This window comes from Leopardus geoffroyi, chromosome D1 (genome assembly GCF_018350155.1).
Source record: "Leopardus geoffroyi isolate Oge1 chromosome D1, O.geoffroyi_Oge1_pat1.0, whole genome shotgun sequence".
Classification (NCBI taxonomy): Eukaryota; Metazoa; Chordata; class Mammalia; order Carnivora; family Felidae; genus Leopardus; species Leopardus geoffroyi.
The window spans coordinates 82,874,014-82,896,649 of NC_059329.1; the positions used below are offsets into that span (position 1 = coordinate 82,874,014).

Genomic DNA, 22,636 nt, shown 5'->3' on the forward strand with positions numbered 1-22,636 from the left:
AAAGGAGACAGAAATTCCCACCTTTTGTTAGAAATTGGGAGTATAATGTGTTACAATAGAACACGGAAATTTAACAGAGGCTCATAGTAAACGGAATAGAGTGGAGTTAAGAATAAAATGGAGTTAGGTTTAAAGTTGATTCAGACATTAAAAAAAAAAAAAAAAAAGTAAAAGTAAATTTAAACCTGGCAGTGGTAGGTTCTTATTTCCGCCCCCTCTTCAGGAACGCTATTTCAACCCCCTCGCGCCTGCAGGACCCTTTGTCAGCTGGGGCCTGAAAAGAGCGGAACGAAAGGCGGACGGTTTTCGGTTGCTGGGGCGGACGTGGACCCGATCTGTCCGTCCTTGCAAGTTTCCCCCAAGGCTGGGACCTAGACGTGCGCCAACTCGTGTTCTCTGGCACCGTAGTAGTGGTCGTCGCTGGCCCGAGTTAGAAGCCAACAGTGAATTCTTCGTGCCTCAGGTGAGGAGAAGGTGGCCGAGTCCCGGAAGCTCTCTTGGAGCTCACCCCAAGCCTTTGGGGGAACTTCCAGAGGTCGCTGAATTCGCCCAGGACAAAAGGAAACACGCCCCTGCTCCCGCTTTCCCTCCTAAACACTCATCCTGAGTTCAGAAGTTTGTGAACAGTTTTCCCTCTTCCGAGTATAATTCTTAGGCAAAAGGATGCATTCTTCCTGAAATTTAGAACCTCTTTCAGTTTCTCTCCATTCGGCTGCCAGCCTCCAGGCTGGGTTTTTGGCCTTAGGAATTAAGTTTTCGAACGTTTTTCTCCACTGGGAAAGCTGAGTGCTAAGATGGTAACGGCACCGTTGAGGAAGTAGTTTTCAAAGGTATCACTTCTGTACCCACAATTAAAGAGTAACCTGGCCAATTCCCTGCTTTCAACAGCTGAGACTGAACTTTGCTGGCAAAGCTAAAAGACTTACCTAGGAAACCAGAGTTGGCTCAAGCGGCCGGTTTCCCGTCTCTCCGCTTCCTTCCTGTGACCAGAGGGAAACTTTTAAAGGATCTTAAATCCTGTAGGGTGTTTGGTTCATAGCCAACTGCATGAGCACTCTGGGTTATCTGGTAGGACACTGGGCTGTGGAAAGGAAAGGAACATCCTCCTTTAGAGCTTGTCCCCTTCCATTCTTGGGAGATAGTCAAGGAAACCACCAAAGAGGAAGATTATTTGAGGTCCTTTCTCCATGTTAACCCACGTTAGTAGCCAATTGCTGCATAATAAAATCTTCAGGCTTTGTACTTGAAACATAGTTGAGTAAATACATATAAATTGAATGCAAAAAGAAAAGAATTAATGGTTGGCAAAGGAAGCTTTTTTTTTCTATTCTACTTGCTTTTCCTGTGCAGTTCTGATTCCTGTACTGGAATATTATAGAGATGTATAGATGTATGTATATCTGTCTAGTTAAATATATATCATACATTTATCTAGGTATATATTTAAATATAAAAATATGGATATAGGATTAAGCAATAGGATATTGGCTCTTTACAGAAAAAGTAATCCGTGAGATACAACAAATATACAGTCAGTATAATTAAAGTGCCGTGCAATTACATGGGTGCATTAAATAGAGCTAGTGGGCTATGTTTGTAACATAGAAGCTAAGATTAAAGGCTTGGGATAGGATGCTGGAGTTACAGTTTTAGCTTTATGGCTTTCTAGGTATGTGACCTTTTGGCAAATTACTTCTCTATTTTTCTCATCTGTAAAATAGAAATAAGTATACTGTCTATCTCTAAGAGTTGTAAGGATAGAATGAGTTTAGTGGTATTTAGTAAGTGCTTAATAAATGTTAGCCTCTATTTTGAAAAATGTTAGAAACACTAGGTTTTGAGGGTAGTAGGGTTTACTTTGTATAAGATTTCTTTTTTTATTTTTTTGAAGTTTTTTTTTTTTAATGTTTATTTTTGAGAGAGAGAACCCTTGCGTGCACATGCATGGGGGAGGGGCAGAGAGAGAGGGAAACAGGAACTCTGAAGCAGACCCCACACTGTCAGCACAAAGCCCTACCTGGGACACAACCCACCATCCACTTGAGCCATAGTTGGATGCTAAACCGAGTCACCCAGGTGCCCCTGTATAACTTTTCTGAAACAAATGAGGCATAATTAATAATTTGACTAATTTGAAACTGGTGAACATTGAAAACTTTACTTAAAACATTTAACCTCCCCCACCCCCCAATATTTTTCCCGTGTCACGTTTGCCACAAAATTCTGTGGATTATGCGTTAGGAAAAGTTGGCGTATTTTTAAGGTAACATCTTGTTGATACTATATTTATATAATATAAATGTATTTCTTTTCTAGTCATTACGTGTGGTCAACTTTTCAACATCATTTTTCATTTTCTATTGCAAAAGGAAGGGAAGGCATATTTAAACAAGATATTTATGTTTCTTTTTCTGTTTTGGAGGTGGATATTTATGTGTTGAAGTATTTTGAGAATATGGTTTTTAGTAGGGTCTGTCAGGCAGGCAAAATTTCCTAAAGCAAGTTTTGTTAAAAATATTAATTCTGTAGAATTATCCATCCATTCACTTTTTTTTTTCAGAAAACACTAAGCACTGAGTGTGCATCTGCTTTTATAGATAAAAAGGTGTTATCTTATTTTTAAATAACTCCTAATCTATGAGGACTAAAAAACAATGTTAACTCTGCATTTACTATAATAGTATTAAAAACATTGCTTACAACCTGTATAAAAAGCATAATGTTTTTAAAACGTTTTCTGTTAATATATTTGCATACTTTTTTCCTCTGCATTTAAGAGTTACAGATTGCAGAATAAAAAGGAACAAGTGTGAGAAAGTTAAGGAACTTAATCTTTATTTTCTTGTTTTTTGGGGGCAAGGACAGACAGTTAAAACAAAGGTGAATACGAAATGCCAAAGTAGGCTCAGTTGAGTGTTTATAAGGTTAAAATTTATTTATTTATTTTTATAGATTTCCTAAGCTTTTTTTTTTTTTTTTTTAAGTGTTTATTTGTTTATTTTTGAGAAACACAGAGCAAGCAGGGTAGGGGCAGAGGGAAAGGGAGAGAGAGAATCCCAAGTGGGCTCTGCGCTGTCTGTGCAGAGCCTGAAACAGGGCTCCATCTCACAACTGTGAGATCATGACCTGAGCTGAAATCAAGAGTCAGGTGCTTAACTGACTGAGCCACCCAGGTGCCCCAGTAAAGTTATAATTTAAATTGAAACATGCTTCGCTGATACAGGCCATCTTGAGACAATCTTGTCAGAGCATGTTCATAACAAGTCTGCAAGATTTTCACAGACAGTTTTACCTTTCTTTCTTTTTAGATAAACATATGTAGCTTTTTCCAGGGACAGTTCCTCAAAGTTAAATTAAAGATGAAGATTTAGCATTATGAGAAAAAACAAATAGAAGAGCTTGAAATGAAAGACTACCTGAACCTAAAATAGGATAATATTTAAATCCCTTCAATCATCCAGATAGTTTTTTCAAATAAACATTTCTAATGCACTGAATCCGTTCTTTAGACTTAATTAAAATTAGAAAAGTATATTTCTGTGGTGCCTAGGTGGCTCAGTCAGTTAAGTGCCCAACTTAGGCTCAGGTCATGATCTTATGGTTCATGAGTTTGAGCCCCGTGTCGGGCTCTGTGCTGACAGCTCAGAGCCTGGAGCCTGCTTTGGATTCTGTGTCTCCCCCTCTCTCTACCCCTGCATCACTTGTGCTCTGTCTCTCTCTCTCTCTCTCAAAAATAAATAAACATTAAAAAAAAGTATATTTCAGAAAAATGACTTAATAAGCAGTTTTTACATTCCTAATAATTAACATGTTAATGGTCTTAGAAGTTTACCAGGCCATTTTAAAAAGTTATACAAAATTACATATTTTAAAAATCCAACAATCATGATATTTTTAATTTTTTCTAGATTGGTTGACCTACAAGATGCTTCGATACCCATATTTTTGTAAAATCTATAAAGAATTTCTATCATGCTGGTTGGAATCTGGCATATTTAATTTAGGTATCTGGCCAAAAAAAATACATGCTACAACAGAAAGATGTAATGAATATGAAGCCCAGGAGCAAACAGATCAAACTGGAGCTCAGGAGTTACATAGATCTCAAAATGGAGATTTTGAAGCTATGACTAAATTACATATCCCAGTAATGGTGGATGAAGTTGTTCGTTGTTTGGCACCACAAAAAGGCCAGGTAAGTTGATTCGTTTTTTTAATTTTTAACACTTTGAAAATTGAGATATTCACTTATCTTAATATTCACTATTTTAAAGCATATTATTCAGTGGATTTTAGTATATACACAAGGTTGTACAGTCATCACTATCTAATTCAGGAACATTTTCATCACTTCAATAGGGAATCCCATATCCATTAGCATTCACTCCGCATTGACCGCCTTCCTTTTGCTCCTGACAACTACTAATCTATTGTCTGTATGGAGTTGCCTAATCTGGAAATCTTATATAAATGGATTCATATTATATGTGGCCCTTTGCATTTGCTTTGTATTATTTAGCATGTTTTCAAGATTCATCCGTGTCATAGCATGTGCCTGTACTTCATTTCTTTTTTCCCTGAACAACATTGCATTTATGGATATACCACATCCTTTTTATCCATTCACTAATTGATGGCATTTGTGTGTCCACTTTTTGGCTACTGTGAATAATGCTGTTATGAACATTCATGTACAAGTTTTTGTAGGGACATATGTTTTCACTCAGGTATGTACCTAGGAGTGGAATTGATGGGTCATATGATATTCTATACTTAACTCATTGAGGATCTGCCATACTGTTTTACGGAGTTGATTAGTTTTGTCAAGTAACTGTTTTAAAAGAAAAAGAACATTACATTGGCTGAGTGGTTTGGGTATGAAAACAATTCTAGCATAGCTTGAGAATTTTAGTATCTTTTTAAGAATGACTATAGACAAAGATAAGGATATGAATTCCTGTTTTCTTGTTTTGTTAGACTTTTCAACTACCCTGCTTTTTGATTTAGAGTTCTCCAGAGAATAGGACCAACAGGATGTGTGTGTTTGTGTGGATGCATGTATATGTGTACGTACATGTGCATGTATGTGAGTACATATGTGTGTGCACACACATGCGTGAGGTGGAAAAGAGATTGAATGATTGATTTTGAGGAATTGAATCTGAGGAATTTATCTGAGGAATAGCAATCCTCAGTTAAAGAGGATTGGTAAGTCCAAAATGTGTACAGTAGGCTGACAGGCTGGAGACCCAAGTAAGAAATCTGAGTCCAAATTGAGTCTGCAGTTTGCCGGCAGAATTCTTCTTGTTTTCAGGATGTCAGTCTTTGTTCTATTAAGGCTTTTCACTAATTGGATGGGACCACCCACATTATGGAGAGTAATCTGCTTTACTCAGTCCAGTAATTTAAAATTTAATCTCACTCCCCCCAAAAAAACCTTGACAGAAACATCCCGAATAATAATGTTTGGCCAAATGTCTGGGTATTATGGCCCAGCAAAGTTGACATAAAATTAACCATCATATTTGACTTATTTATAGTGTTGCTGGCAGGATTATATAAGGTTTTAGATACAAAAATGCTTTAAACTCTATAAAGAGATCACAAAAATGTTAGGTAATATAATATCCAATATGATAAAGCTAGAATTTCTGGAAATTAAGCTCATTCACAAGAGAGAGAGAAAAAAAAAAAACTTTTGTCATAGTAAATTTTCATCAGATGTGTTCTTATAACCTAATGCTGATACTTAGCTTACTGACTTCAGAAATATGATCTCTTATTTTAGAAGTTACTATTCCCTAAATCAGTTATGTACGTTTAAAAGTCGCACCTTGGTTCTTTTCCAGGATATAGTGGCTTAATGGTTAAGAGCAAAGATTCTATAATTGGACTTCCTAGGTTTGAATCCGTCATCTAACACACAAGTGTGTACATACATTCACACACACAGCTCTTTTTTTTTTTTTTTTTTTTGAGACATGTTCAAGTTACATCAGACAGTTTTCATGAACTAAGTTCTAAGCTATACACATAAGGTATGCTGGAATGGGTGGATGTTGCTCATGTGAAAGCCCTCATTAATATGACTTAGGTTGCTTTACCACAAAAATATTCATTTATCTTATCCTTAGGCAGTATATATATAACAAGGTAAATCCAGTATTCTTAGATGAGATTATGTGTATAAAGCATCTAGGTCAATGCTGTCATATAGTAGGGACTCTAAAGTATACATGAAAATATAAATTAAAAAATTGGATCAAACTTCCTGTTAAATATGACTTAAAATGAAATTCTCTTCATTTTCTGTAAAGATTCATAATGCAAGGATAGCAATTAATACCCATACCTTAATGTGAGTCTAAGAAAAAATACATGTAAATATATATGATATATTTGAGATCTATAGGAGAGGGAAGGGGCAGTTAGTAAAAAAGTGGAACTGAATTTAGTGGCTTGAATTTGACCTCTGGAACCAGAAACTAAAGCTCGTTGTATAAATTTGCTGAAACTTAGTAACAAAAACTAAATATTTATTTTGTAATAACTAAAGTAGAAAAATAGCCAAACAAAAATAAACCCCACAAAGTCTCCTACTAAATCAGTATCGGATCTGCCTTTGTTCTAAAACCAAGTGGAATAAAATGAGACAATTTTACAACTTGACCTATCTTGCTGTTTCATTTGTTCAGGTTCCTGACAAATGTAATGTTGGTTTATTTTGACATTTCCATTGTTCTGATTTGAGTTGGGTTTTCTGGTAACTTTTTATAGAAAGTTTAATTTTATGAATGTTATATTTGAAAATTTTCATGTGAGGTACATTTAGAGACAACGTTATTTCTTACCTTTTCTGCTGTCTGGCAGACAGCTTTATTCACTATTCCCTTAATCTTCAAGTAATAAAGAACTGGTGACAGTTCTTGGACAGGAAAGGTCTTCATTTCTTCCAGAATCCATTATTTGCTTCTTTCTTCCTGAGCCTTTTCCCCCAAATCATTTTCTTTTGCAAACTATGAGTCATACACTCACTTGTATCAATCACCCACATAATTATTGTTTTTCACATCACCTTCAATGGTGAATTAACAAATGAAAGTTTTGATCATAACAGGAACCTTAAAAATATCTAAATATAGTTTTCAATGAGGCCTTGTTCATTTAATAGTAATTTTTTTTTCTTTAACATTTAAAAGTTGCTTACTTCAAGCTAATTTGGGGGAATTTCTTCTATATCATAACCAATTTACTGTTATTAATTTATATTACTATTGCAAATACATGCAAAATATTTATAAACTATTTTTTTTTTTAATTTTTTTTTTCAACGTTTATTTATTTTTGGGACAGAGAGAGACAGAGCATGAACGGGGGAGGGGCAGAGAGAGAGGGAGACACAGAATCGGAAACAGGCTCCAGGCTCTGAGCCATCAGCCCAGAGCCTGACGTGGGGCTCGAACTCCCGGACCGCAAGATCGTGACCTGGCTGAAGTCGGACGCTTAACCGACTGCGCCACCCAGGCGCCCCCAAAATATTTATAAATTTGGATTAAAAGAAAATCCTAGTTTCTAGGCCTAGTTGAAGATGATAGCAATTTGGAGGATATAGGAGACTTGATATTTATTTTTTTCCTAGTAGTAGTGCCAGTTTAGTTTGGTGCCTTGGGGTTTCTGTGAGAGTGATAGGTTATGAGGCAGGTGATGGACCTGCAAGGACTAGTACCAGTAGCTGTGTAATTTTGGGCAAGTAGCTTATCATGACTGTGCCTCAGATTCTTCATCTGTAAAATGGGGAAATATGACGTACCACCGGGTCACTGTAAGGATTAGGTGAGTTCACATATGTAAATTGCTTATAATGATGTCTTCCAAGTAGTATGAACTCAATAAACATTAGCTGTTATTATTAGGGGGGATAGTAAGGGTCAGAGCTGGTAGCTAGCTAGATACAATAAAATTTAGGAAAAAAATACCAAGAGATAACAAAGGTGGAAACAAAAGTTCAGGAAAGGTGAAACCAGTATGTCTGGAATTGAAAAAGTAGTTTCCTTTGCACTATTGAAGTCTCCTTATCGTCATATTTCTGGTCTTGAGTCAAATTTCACTTTATCAGGCAAATTTTTTCTAAGGCTCCAGAGGTGGCAGGTCTCCCTGTTATACATTCATTGAGTCATATGTTTTTCTTTCATAGCATTAATAATAATTGATAATTGTAATTTTTTAATGACATTATTTGTTCAGTGGACATTTCTCCAACAGACTGTCCTCTATGAAGTCATAGGTGTGTTTTTTTGTTTTTGTTTTTTTTTCCATTATATCTCCAGTGCCTGGCACAGGCCTACAACATGGTGGGTTTTATAATGATTTTTTAAGTGAATGAGTAAAAGTCAAATTGAAGGACAGATGAGAGGCACAAATAAAAAGAATGTCCCTTGGGTACTAAGGTTGCTTCTTGGGCTCAAGACTTTATATGATTCCAACTTCAGTGTGACAGGCCTAGTCCCTGGTGAGGGAGTAGATACAAGGACTGAGAAAATGAGCTGATACCTAAACTGATGCAAAATCAATTATGATAAATATCAGAGTAAGGTTGTAAGGTTTGTTTCATATGTACTTGAAATAATTATCTTGCTATTTTGATATTCTAACATTTAATATTAATTTCATAATTACTAGATTTACTGAAGTTGTCCCGGTACCAGTTATGATAATTTTCTTTATAAAAAGATTCATTATTCCCTGTATAATGGATTTTTCTTAAGATCAGGAGCAATATTTTACTTGAAAATCTTTATAATCTTTAATGTAGAGTAAACATCAAAGAGAAAATCCTGAGACTATATGTTTGCTGTCTTAAACAATTGAAGGCTGATTGGTCACAGAGAGGAGGAGTTTATTTTGTTTGACCTCAAATTATTTAAAAAGGAACTTTTCTGAGAGACAGGACCAGTGCCATAGCTCCTGTAGGGAGTTGCCTTTTTTTTTTTTTTTTTTTTTTTAGGAAGGACTATTAAAATTTCAGATGGAATGGACTGTCAAAATGTAGTGCTTCCTCTCCCATATATTTTTTTTAATTTTTTTTTTTTTAAGGTTTATTCATTTCTCAAAGACAGAGAGAGTGTGAGCAGGGGAGGGGCAGAGAGAGAGAGGGAGACACAGAAGCTGAAACAGGCTCCAGGCTCTGAGCTGTCAGTACAGAGCCTGATGCGGGGCTTCAACTCATGGACCGCAAGATCATGACTTGAGCCAAAGTCGGACGCTTAACCGACTGAGCCACCCAGGTGCCCCTCCCATATTTTTTAAAGTATAGGTTTCTTTGAAGTAAATTTTTATTTTACATTGCATTCTACCAATTATTTGAAAAAAAATAATGTTTCCATCTTAAAAAATGAGGTAGCTAATTAAGTGAACTTTGCATCAAAATACTTTCTGCAGTGTGATACTTCCAGTGTTACACTGGTAAATATTGAGTGCCTGGTCTGAGAGTCAGGGTGTGGTGTACCTTTAAAAACAAAAACAAGGGGCGCCTGGGTGGCGCAGTCGGTTAAGCGTCCGACTTCAGCCAGGTCACGATCTCGCGGTCCGTGAGTTCGAGCCCCGCGTTGGGCTCTGGGCTGATGGCTCAGAGCCTGGAGCCTGTTTCGGATTCTGTGTCTCTCTCTCTCTCTGACCCTCCCCTGTTCATGCTCTGTCTCTCTCTGTCTCAAAAATAAATAAACGTTAAAAAACAAAAACAAAAACAAAAAACCTTGATTTATTTTGTTTACAGATTTTCATGATATATGTATTCCTATTATAGACCATTTCAGCCTACCAACCTAATGTCACTGTAGCCTTAGGGAGAAATATGAATAGCTGGTGCTCTTCAGCTGGTATGACCAATACCAGGTATGATTCTCATGATGCCATGAGATATCTGTGAATTATATAATGGCAGAATTTTTGCCTTACGTTTCTGAAAATCAGTATGGTCTGTAGAGTTCTTTTGTCTTTGTTCATTTGATGTTCCCTAGTTAAAACCTTTGTTTTATGTTTCTCTGCCCTAGGAAGTACCATGGTATAGCCATAGAATATTGTTTTTCATACATTTTTTAACAACAGAATTATTTTTTCTCTCTCTAATAAATAATCCCAAACATAAGACAGATAAAAACAGCATTACATAGTGTAAATTTGTTTATATAATTTAGTTGTGACAGAGTCAGTTACGGAACAGAGGCGTTTTGTTGAGTGCAAAACTTCAAAATCAACATCCGTGTCTTTTTTTTTTTTTTTTTGCATAATTTCAAAAAATTTTTTAAATGTTTAGTTTTGAGAAAGAGAGACAGAGCAAAAGTAGGGGAGGGGCAGAGAGAGAGGGAGACACAAGATCTGAAGCTGACTCCAGCCTGCTAGCTGTCAGCACAGAGCCCAGTGTGGGGCCTGAACTCACAAACTGCGGTGAGATTATGACTTGAGCTGAAGTTAGACACTTAACTGGCTGAGCCACCCAGGTGCCTCCCCCACTTTTTTTTTAATAAAAAAATTTTTTTTGTTTGCATAATTTGGATTCACAAAGGTAAATTATAATTCATAATTTATAAAATATAAATTTTTTTAAACAGTCTTCCTGAAATCTGCTTAATTTTTTAAAAATTTATTTATTTTTATTTTATTTTAGAGAGAAAGTGTGTATGCAAGGGGGCTAGAGGGCAGGGGTGGGGGAGAATTCTAAGTAGGCTTCGTGCTCTGTGCGAAGCCTGATGTGGGGCTCAGTCCCATCACTGTGAGATCATGACCTGAGTTGAAACCAAGAGTTGGACACTTAACTCACTGAGTCACTTAGGTGCCCCTCAGCTTAATTTGTAGTTAAATTGAGGTGGTAAGAGAATTTTTAATTAGATTAAAAAGGACACTATATATTAGTAAATATTCATGTGCCTAGTGCCAAGCCATCAAATTATATGAAGCAAAACCTGACAGAATTTTTATTTTTATTTTTATTTTTGAGAGACAGAGTGGGGGTGAGGGGCCAGAGAGAATCCCAAGCAAGTTCCATGCTTACCATGGAGCCTGACACGGACTCAGTCCCATGACCCTGGGATCATGACTGAGCCAAAATCAAGAGTTCAACTGTCTGAGCCACTCAGGTGCCCCCGAACCTGACAGAATTAAAGGGAGAAATAGTGCTATGATAATAGTTAGAGATTTTAATACCTCACTCAAAATAGCCTCTCCAATAACGAGAACAAATATTAATAAAGAAGTAGAGGCTTTAACACAATAAACTTACTAGGCTTAACAGATGTATACAGAACACTCTACCCAAAAATAGCATACACGTTTGTCTCAAGTGCACGTGGGACATTTTCTGGGATAGAACATATGGTAACTGGAAAATTCATGAATTTGTGGAAATTAAACAACATACTCCTAAACAACTAAGAAGTCAAAGAAGATCAAAGAAGTCACAAGGGAAATTAGGAAATACTTAGGAATGAAAAAAAATACAACATACTAAAATTTATGGGACACAGTGAAATTTGTGCTAAGGGAGAAATTTATAAATTGCTTACATTAAAAATCAAGAAAGGTGCCAAATCTTCCATAACGTATATAAGCGCATTTTGTAACGTATATAAATGTTGAATTGCTGTTGTACACCTCAAAATAATATTGTATGTAAACTATACTTCAGTTAAGATCTCAAATCAACAATCTAAGTTTATAACTTAAGGAGCTAAATAAAAAGAATAAATTAAACCCAAAATTAGCCGAGGGAAAGAAATTAAAGATTAGAGCACTATTAAATGATATAGGAAATAGAAAACCAATAGAGAAAATCAGTGAAGCCAGATTGAAGAGATCAGCACAATTGGCAATCTTAGCTAGAGGGACAATTAAAAAAGGAAGAGATGGCCCAAATTACGAGATTGAAAATGGGGACAATTACTACCAATTTTGCAGAAATAGGATTATATGAGAGCACTATGAGCAGTTGTATGCCAACAAATTGGATAACCTAGGTGAACTAGACAAATTCATAGAAACACAAAACCTACCAAGACTAGGGGCACCTGAGTGTATCAGTTGGTTGAGCGTCTGATTCTTGATCTCAGCTTGGGTATTGATTTTGGGGTCATGGGTTAGGGCCCTGTGTTAGGTTCTTTGCTGGGTGTGAAGCCTGCTTAAAAAACAAAACAACAACAACAAAAAAACACAACAAAACAAACCTACCAAACCTACTGAACCATGAAGAAATAGAAAATAAGGATAGACCTATTACTATTCAGGATATTAAATCACTGATAAGAAAATCTATTGACAAAGAAAAGCCCTGGACCTGATGACTGCACTGGTGAATTCTACAAATGTTTAAAGAATAATTAATAGCACCTCAGGCTTTTCCAAACACGTTGAAGAGGAGGGAATACTTCCTAACTCATTTTATGAGGCCAGAATTATCTTATACCAAAGACACTACAAGAAAACTATAGCCCCAAATCCCTTATAAACATGGACACTAAAATCCTCAACAGAATGCTAACAACGAGAATTAGGTAGCATATTAAAAGGACCAGGTGGGCTTTATTCCTGGAATGCAAGGAGGGTTTAGCATACAAAAATTAATGTAATCTGTAATATCAACAGAATGAGAAAACCCACATCATTTCAATTGGTGCAGTAAAAGCATTTGACAAAATTCAACACCCTTTCATGATAAAACACTCAATAAACTAGAAATAGAAGGAAACTACCTTAACAGAAGTCTTAAATGAAAAACCTACAGTGAACATCATACTCAATAGTGAAAGACAAAGTGTTTCCTCTAAGCTTGGGAACAAGGCAAGGAAGTCTGCTTTCACCACTTCTGTTCAGCATAGTACTGGGAGTTCTAGCTAGAGCAGTCAGGCAAGAAAAAGAAAAGTTATCTGAATTGGAAAGGGGAAGTAAAATTATCTGCAGATGATGTGCTCTTATATATAGAAAACTATATGGGCTCCCCCCCCCCCCAAAAAAAAAGGAAAAGAAAAAGAAAGAACCTATAAGAACAAATAAATTCAGTAAAGTAGCAGGATACAAAGTCAACACACAAAAATCACTGTACGTGAACAATCAACCATCTGAAAAGGAAATTATAAAAACAGTTACATTTACAATAGCATAAAAAATGCTTAGGAATTAACTTCACCAAAGAGGTGAAAGACTTGTACACTGAAAACTATAAAACATTGCTGAAAGAAATTAAAGAAGACCTAACAAAAATGAAAAACATCCTGTATAAATGGATTAGAACACTTAATATTGTTAATGTCAATACTATCCAAAGCAATCTACAGATGCAATGCATTCCTTATCGAAGTCCTAATGATGTTTTTGAAGAAATAGATAAATCTGTCCTAAAATTTATATGGAATCTCATGGGATCCTGAAGGGTCAAAACAATTTTGAAAAAGACAAAACTGGAGGACTCATACTTTGTTACTTCAAAATTACTACAAAGCTACTGTAATCAAAACTGGTACTAGTGTAAAGTCAGGCATGTAAACAAATGGAATAGACTAGAGAGCCCAGAAATAAACCCCTAAATATATGGTGCAATGATTTTTAACAAGAGTACCAAAACCATTCAAGAGGGAAAGGGCAGTCTTCAACAAGTGGTGCTGGAAAACTGTATATCCACATGCAGAAGGATGAAGTGAAACCCTTCCCTAACACCATATACAGAAATCAACTCAAAAAATGGATCAAAGACTTAAATATAACACCTAAAACCATAAAATTCTTAGAAGAAAACATAAACCTTTATAACATTGGATTTGGCCGTGATTTCTTGGATATAATACCAAAGGCACAGGTAGCAAAAGAAAAAAAATAGACAAATTGTACTTTATGAAAATTAAAAAACAAATTGTGCATCAAAAGACACTATCCACAGAGTAAAAAGGCAGCCCACAGAATGGCAGAAAATATTTGCAAATCGTATATCTGATAGGAGTTTAATATCCAGAATATATAGAGAACTTCTAAATCTTAACAGCAAAAACAACCCAATTCAAAATGGACTTGAAAAGACATTTCTCCAAAGATGATATCTGAATGAAAATACGCTTGATATCACTAATCATTTGGGAAATGCAAGTCAAAACCACAATGAGGTTTAACCTCATACCCATTAGATGGCTACTATCCAAAAAACTCCAGAAAACCAGTGTTGGTAAGGATGTAGAGATATTGGAATCCTTGTGTTTTGTTGGTGGGAATGGAAAATGGTAGAACTGCTGTGGAAAGTAAGATGGTGTTTCCACAAAAAATTAAAAATAGACTTACTGTATGATTCAGCAATTACACTGAGAGAGGGAGACACAGTGGGTATATATGCAAGAGAATTGAAAGAAGGTTCTTTTTTTTTTTTTTTTCAACGTTTATTTATTTTTGGGACAGAGAGAGACAGAGCATGAACGGGGGAGGGGCAGAGAGAGAGGGAGACACAGAATCGGAAACAGGCTCCAGGCTCTGAGCCATCAGCCCAGAGCCCGACGCGGGGCTCGAACTCACGGACCGCGAGATCGTGACCTGGCTGAAGCCGGATGCTTAACCGACTGCGCCACCCAGGCGCCCCGAAAGAAGGTTCTTGAAGCAGTATTTGTATACCCATGTTTATTGCAGCATTATTCACAAAAACTAAAATGTGGATTTAACTCAAGTTTTCATTAATGGATAAATGGATAAACAAAATGTGGCATATATATACAGGGAGTATTATTCAGCCTTAAAAAGGGAAACAATTCTGCTGTTTTCTACAGCATGGATGAGTCTTGATGACATTTTGCTAAGTGAAATAAACCAGTCATAAAAAGATACTAGATGATTGTGCTTGCATGAAGTATTTAGTGTAGTCAGAGTTATAAAGACTGAAAGTAGAATGGTAGTGGCCAAGGGTTGGGAGGAATAGGGAATAGGGAGTTATTGTTCAATTGGTACAGAGTTTCAGTTTGATAAGATAAAATAAGTTATGTAGGTGGATGGGGTGACGGTTGCACAGCATTATGAATGTATTTAATATCTACCATTGAATGTATACTTAAAAATGGTTAATATGGTAAGTTTTTTTCTTATGTGTATTTTAGCACAATAAAACTTTTTAAAGCAAGTTACCTTTTTGAAGAAAGCACAGTTCTTATATTACTTTATGGTTCTAGGTATAGATGATTGTCTAATATGAAGCTTGCGAGTAAAATGAATTTGTTGCTTTTTTATTTTTCTTTTGCAAATTTTATACTTGCAGATTTTTATTTAAAAAAAAATTTTAATGTTTATTTTTGAGAGAGAGAGAGAGAGAGAGAGAGACAGAGCTCAAGTGGGGGAGGGGCAGAGAGAGAGAGACAGACAGACAATCTGAAGCAGGCTCCAGGTTCTGAGCTAACAGCACAAAGCCTGTATACTTGCAGATTTTTCTATGTGTACTTCCAAAATATGTCTTTAATATATATTTAAGAATCTTATTAGTACTGAATTTCATGATTAGCTTTGTGCTTATTATATGTAATATTTTATTAGTGACATTTATTTTGTTATCTTTCACTTGAACTATTAAGCACTTATAGAAAGCTACACTACCTGATGATGTGATGAACATACTGTTAAAGTATTTAAAATCTTATAGGGAGTCAACAGTAGTAAACGTAAAACAGACAAATGTTAAATCCTTATATTTTTTGATCATTTATTAAAATATTTTCTTTACAAATATTTTTAATTTTTTTTTAACGTTTATTCATTTTTGAGAGACAGAGAGGCAAGCATGAGCTGGGGAGGGGCAGACAGAGAGGGAGACACAGAATCCAAAGCAGGCTTCAGGCTCTCAGCTGTCAGCACGGAGCCTGATGTGGGGCTCGAACCTAGGAACCATGAGATCATGACCTGAGCCGAAGTCAGTTGCTTAACAGACTGAGCCACCCAGGTGCCCCTTCTTTTCAAATATTCTCAATAAAATTTATTGTTTATGAAAATGTTAATGTGTATTATTAGTAAATCCCATCTACTTAGACTGTCAAATTTAGAAATTCCTCTTAGAGTTTTGAGGTGGATCATATGGGAGTATGGAACCCAGTGGTAAATTTAATATAATGTTTTCAATGGGAATTTATATAGTTAATGTTATTTATAAAATGCTTGCTTGTGTCTCGTTATAAAAAATGTTGAGAATTGATGCAGAAAGAAGTTTTCTGGTTACTTTTTAAAATTTTACTGGGTATATATAAAGGAATAAAGCTTTTGTAACGAAATGAGCTATTCAGTCATACCTAAAATGTTAGTTTCTTTAACAATTCCTTTAAAGTTTTTGATATAAATGTGTTACTTAAAACTAAAAGGAAAATAACTTGTTTATGCTTATTTTTCATAATGATATGATACTATTTAAAATACTTATTTTACATATATGTATTTTTGTACACATTTATGTAAATAATACATATATTAATTTTCATATTGAAATCTTTAATAAGTGCTGTATATTTCTTGCATGTATATCCACCCTTTCCTTTAAGTTCAACATCCATGAGAATATTCTTGCTTTTTTACCAGCGAATTAATGCATTTTTATCACTGAATATAATTTTTTTCATTAGAGTTTACAATCAAATTAAAGAAGGCGTAGGAAAAATAAGGCCAATTACTTAACTTGATTGTCTGGCCTATCCAATGTCTTCACATTATCGTCCTACAATTTGGTCATTTTTGTAGTCCAGAAGCTGAATCTTTATTACATTGTTACTATTAAAATATAAGAATAAAGATTTTTAAATTTTAAATTAAACTTAAATGATAGTCAGGAACTACAGTTTTAAAAATCACTGGTCCAGTTAAAACCCCCCAAATAAATATGCTTCTGTGGTTGTGAAAAATGATGTTCCACCATGTCTAAAAGTCAGCTTTATGTACTGATTTTTAAAATGTATTTAAGAGTCATTCTTTTAGTTCAGTAAATAGAGACCCAGGAAGAAAACAGAGGTCCATTCTAGAATGGAAGCTCAAAGAAAACAGGAGAAATAAGACTTTTTTTGTTCCCAAAACACATTCTCATGAGTCATCCTGGGTACTGGTTACTCTCTATTTAGGTCAGTCAGCACTAGTCCTTAATCAATAGTCTAATCATAGTTACTGCAAGAGGCTAGGTTCAGTGGTTCTCTCTTTTCCTATTGTTTTTCTAAGTCCCATACTGTTTTTAAGAGTGGTAGGAAGTATACCTTGACCTTGTAAGTTCTCATAATATTTTTATTCTTCCTACACTACTTTCTCCTCATATAACAAACTACTGAGCTGTAAGTAGCATACTTAAAATGTTATTTTATAATAAACCAAGTTGCAAAGCTTTATGATGACTCATCTTCTTGTAATGTTCTGTGAACCCTCTCTCTCTTCTTTTTTGCGGGTGCTAGTTTTTGTTTCTCTTGGGTGAAACAAATACCATTTACCAGGAGGTAATGTGCCTTTAAAGGTTTTATTTACTTTGATGAATGTCGTTTTAGAAAGTGTTTATGTGCATTTTTTTTATAGTTCCTTATTTTTCTTCTTGTTCTGTGTAAACATTGCACTTGTTCGGTCCTCAGTATATGAGATGTCATTATATCACATTTCATACTAATTTAAGCATATATTTTATCTTTGTCATTTATCTTCTCTGAGTGGCATACAGTATTTTTCTATATTTATATTGAATTTCCAAATAAAACCTAGCTTTTTCTTTTGTTGTATGTTTTTTTCTTTCTGGAAAGCAAGTAAGTTAACTCTGGATATTGAATATATTCATAAAGATGGAGGTTTTTCCACATTAATAAGAATATTATTAATAATAATAGCATAGAATTATGTAAGATTTTACTGTTGGCAAAGCACTTTCATATATTGTCTGTGCTTTTCATTAGGTCTGATCTCAGTAGCTTTTTGTACAAAGTACCATGTTAAATGTAGAAAGTAGGAAAGGAAATATTTCCAGTGCTTCTGTGCTACTGGAACCATGTAGTAATAAATGATATTGGTTGGATTTGAATGCTTCTAGCTAATAATCAGATTATGCAGTATGCTTTTTAACTCCACCATTAGTGTTAGTTCCCTTGTATCTAGTGTTCAGACTACAAGATCTTCAGGATCTGTATTTGGTCCCTTAATCCCTTACGTCAGCCATTTTGGCCTAATATCCTTAGAAAATAGATAACTAGTTTCCCAAACACTCTAGGGACTATGTTAGTACTCAGTCATTCAGAGCACATTATGCTGCTTTTGCCATCACAACACTCTGCAAGGGGTCCTGACACATCTCTTTGGTCTACTTTCTAGGTTTTTCAGAGCTTGTTTCAAGATCGATCTTTCATTCTGGCAAGGAAACCTTGTATTTCTAATGACAGGAGAGGGAGGTATATTCGTGTAATAAAGGTATAGGATAAATTGACTAGAGCCATTAAGTGACTAAGGCTTAGAAATGAAGGTGGAGGGAAAGGATAGGGTCAAGGGAAGGAAACTGTTAAGAGGATGATTTGAAGAACAGTATTAATACTAAAGAGAGAAACAGCTTCATGAATTTCCATCTTTTATACGTTTTCAGTTCTTTCTCCTACACCTTACTACCATATGCCTCTTCTCTGTGTTTTGATTTTATTGTTTATTTGCAGCAGAAATCATGAAAAAATTGTTTATTCTCCCCCACCCCCTTTTTAAAAATGACCTTCATAATTGTCCTATGAAGACTAACTTTTCCACCAATATAGGATATCATCACTAAGATGATTTTTTCTTTGAGCCCTATGTATGAAACCAACATTGTTAAATAGAAGGACTTCCTCTGCATCCTTGCCAACACCTGTTGTTTCTTTTTGTTAAGTTTACCATTCTGACTGGTGTGAGGTGATATCTCACTGTAGTTTGGATTTGTATTTCCCTGACAATCAGTGATGTTGAACATCTTTTCAAGTATCTGTTGGCCATCTGCATGTTTTCTTTGGAAAAATGCCTATTCGTGTGTTCTGTCCATTTTTTAACTGGATTATTTGGTTTTTGGGTGTTGAGTTTTATAAGTTCTTTACATATTTTGGGTATTGGCCCTTTGTCAGATGTGTCATTTGCAAATATCTTCTCCCATTCCGTAGGTTACCTTTTACTTTTGCTGATTGTTTCTTTCACTGTGCAGAAGTTTTTTTTTTATTTTGATGAAGTCCCAATAGTTTGTTTCCCTTGCCTCAGGAGACATATCTAGTAAGAAGTTGCTATGGCCGATGTCAGAGAGGTTACTGCCTGTGCTCTCCTCTAGGATTTTAATGGTTTCCTGTCTTACATTTAGGTCTTTAATCCATTTTGAATTTGTTTTCATGTGTGGTATAAGAAAGTGGTCCGGTTTCATTCTTTTTCATGTTGCTGTCCAGTTTTCCCAACACCATTTGTTGAAAAGACTATCTTTTTTCCATTGGATGTTTTTTCCTGCTTTGAACCACAACCCATATAGTTGTGGGTCTATTTCTGGGTTTTCTATTCTGTTCCATTGATCTTTGTGTCTATTTTTGTGCCATTAAAATACATGTATTTGTAAATGTATGTGTAGAATCATATGGGAATAGCTGTATGCTTCACACTCTGAAACCACGGTGTATAATGTCTTTCAAGTGTCATCTTCTTTCAGTAGAAGTTTCTACACATATGTGTAGACATATATGTGAAAGCTATATGCTTAGCTGTGTATAAACTGTTATTCAAATAACACCTTCTTTCATTGATATATATGTTTGTAAACATATGTATGAAACATGTGGGAATAGACCTATTCTTACCTGAATGAAACTACACAGTATGTAATGCGTATTTCAAGTAACAACAACGACAAAAAGAAAGACTTGATTTTACTTCAGTTTAAAATGATCAAAATGGTGAATCACTTTAAAGAATGAACCAATTTCTCTTGCTAAGGAGGATTACTGTAGAATTTAAATACAAAATGAGATTTTTAGAAATGAGAATAGAGATACTAATGAGAGAGAAATGTTTTATAATGTTTTCTTGTGTTAATGATTATTTTTGTAATATGTTAGTAACAGAAACTGCCCAGATTTTTCTAAAGATACAAAGTTTTCCCCTGAAAAGCCATTAGCTTAAAGCATGATTCATAACATACAAAACAAAAAAAATTATTTCGGGATTCATTCAAAGTATATATTAGAAATTCTTTGAGAAACGTATATCAGGGACATTTAATCAGTTCTGCTTAACGTGACTATGCCTTCTGAAAGCCAGAGGTGAGAAGTGGTGTTGTGTCAGATTCTTCAGTTCCTGTAAAATCTAACATAAGTAGATTGACACTACTGTGGCTCTATTATGCTGAATGTATTATTTCTGAACCTTTTGCAATTGGTATCCATCTAAAACTAACATTTTTTGTTTGTTCATTTTATTTTCTGTGTGTTCTGTTCTGAATTTTTTAATTACACCCAAGCTATCTTACTTGACACATTTGGTTTTATAATTATATATGGGAAAAAATCCAAAAAGTAATTGTTTTTTATAAATGATTAATGAGTGACTTTTGCCAGAATTATTTTTTCTGAAGATGTAACCATAAAAATTAGAAAGTTCTTTTGTTCATGGCTAATCAATAAATATTTATTGACCAACTGCTTGGATATGCCTCAGTCTATTTGGACTGCTATAACAAAACTCTATAGATTGGGTGTTTACAAACAACATAAATTTATTTCTCACAGTTCTGGAGGTTAAAGTTCAGGATCGTGGTGCCAGCATGGTAGGACAAGGGACTTCTTCCTGGTTCATTGCAGGCACCTTCTTGCTGTGTCCTCACATGGTGGAAGGGGCTAGGGATCTCTCTGCAGGTTCTCTTAAGGCACCAATCCCATTTATGAAGGCTCCATCCTCATGATTTAAGCACTTCCCAAAGGTCTCACCTCCTAATACCATCATCTTTGGGGGTTAGGATTTCAACATAAGAATTTTGGGTAGATACAAACATTCAGAGCATAGCAAGGTACACATTTTTCTTCCATTTGAGGAAACAAGAATATAATCTGGTGCCCACCAAAAATAGCTTAGAGTTTCCTATTGAAGGTAAGAGAGAAGCAGCCTAGGTTTCAGGATAGGAGACTGTTGACAAAACTAATATTAAATGATATATCAAAGTTAATATAGATTTTCATTTTGCTGAAATAGGAGCAAACTCTAATTGAGTTATGATCTGCAAAGGCAGATATTCATTTGTATGGTGATATGAAAACTAAGATATTAATTTATGTTTTAAATAGGATTCAATATTGCATTTCTGTCTAGTTCATTATGTCAGTTTAAGATGTTAACCACAGTGTTGCATACCTCGGGCCCTTTTCACTGTACTTCTATGATAACGGGAAAACAAGAACTAACTAATTAAATGAGAAAACAAACCATAGCTAACACTTATGTTTGATTTTGAATTAGGGTGATTGCATATTTAGTTACCACTTTAAGTATTATAATTGTTTTTGTTCACTTGTTTTGTATTGGTTTTTGGATAAAAGCCTTCTAAAATCTGATCTTTCAAAAATGCAAACTTACTTACCTTAGAATATGCGCATTTAAGTTAAACTTTTCTTAATTGACTTATGGTAGTAATTTTCAATATTCTTTTTCTGTTCTGTGTAACAGTGATATTCTTAGTGCTTTAATTTCTCCCTTATCTAAATCCCTACATGGCTATGTATTTCTAGATGCCTTTTTTTTTTTAAATTATTTCTGCAGGTGTTCATTTTGTAGTATGCAGACTTACAGCAAGAGCTACATACTTACTTACAATATAGAGCTAATCTAAGCAAATTGGGGAGTTTGTAGGTGAAAGTAGATAACACATTTATTGAGTCAAAAAAAAAAAGCCTCAAATACTCATTGCCTAGTTATCCACATGACTGGCTTCCTTACTACTGGTCTTTCTTTAAAAAACACCTTTTTAGAGACCCCCTTCCCTGGCTACCCTATCTAAAATTTCAGCTACCACCCCCCCCCAATAGTTGATGTCCTCTTTTCTTGCCTTTTTTTCTTTTTCTTCAGCACTTATCACTAATATATATGGTATATATTTAATTTTCGTCTTCTTAACTGTCTGTTGCCCTTGTCTTATACCCTTCCTCTGTGGAATCCTAGAATATAAGCTTCATGAAAGCTTGGATTTTGGCTGGGTTTTACAACCCTATCCTCAACCCTGAAAACAATGCATGGCACATAGAAGGTGCCCCATAAATATTTTTTGAAATAATTACTGAATGGAGGAATGAACAGAAAGATGCTAGTAAGAGAGATGTTAAGGAGAGAGATGTGGCAAGTGGTTGGATGAAGACCAAAATTAATGAGTAGTGATGGTTGTGGAGTTGGAGAGGAATGGATAGATCTGAGAGATATTTAGGAGGTAAAAACACTGGATGAAACTGATACTTATTAAAACACTATTTTTATGTTAGACACTGTGTTAGGTAATGGGGATACAGAAAAGAAATAACCTGTGGTAAAAGAGCTCTCTGGAATAAAGGTATCTATTTTAGAGATAATGTATAGATTGCTTTGGGATAATAGTAAGGAAACACTTCTGCCTGGTGTTTCACAGAAGATATGGAAAGCTAATATACAT

General features: G+C 35.0%; 1 protein-coding gene across 7 annotated transcripts in view; it reads left to right on the forward strand.

Moving 5' to 3' along the window:
* Positions 1-349: 349 nt before the first annotated feature.
* Positions 350-22,636, forward strand: part of METTL15 (methyltransferase like 15) — a 212,421-nt gene continuing 190,134 nt past the window's right edge. For 6 of the 7 annotated variants that reach the window (XM_045484835.1, XM_045484829.1, XM_045484831.1 and 3 more), the window contains exons 1-2: positions 350-463; positions 3,909-4,195. In XM_045484835.1, coding sequence (XP_045340791.1) covers positions 3,926-4,195 — 270 coding nt within the window. In that variant the 5' untranslated portion in view covers positions 350-463; positions 3,909-3,925. Of the gene's footprint in view, positions 464-3,908; positions 4,196-22,636 lie in introns of those variants that run through there. The other variant, XM_045484832.1, reaches the window with a different exon arrangement.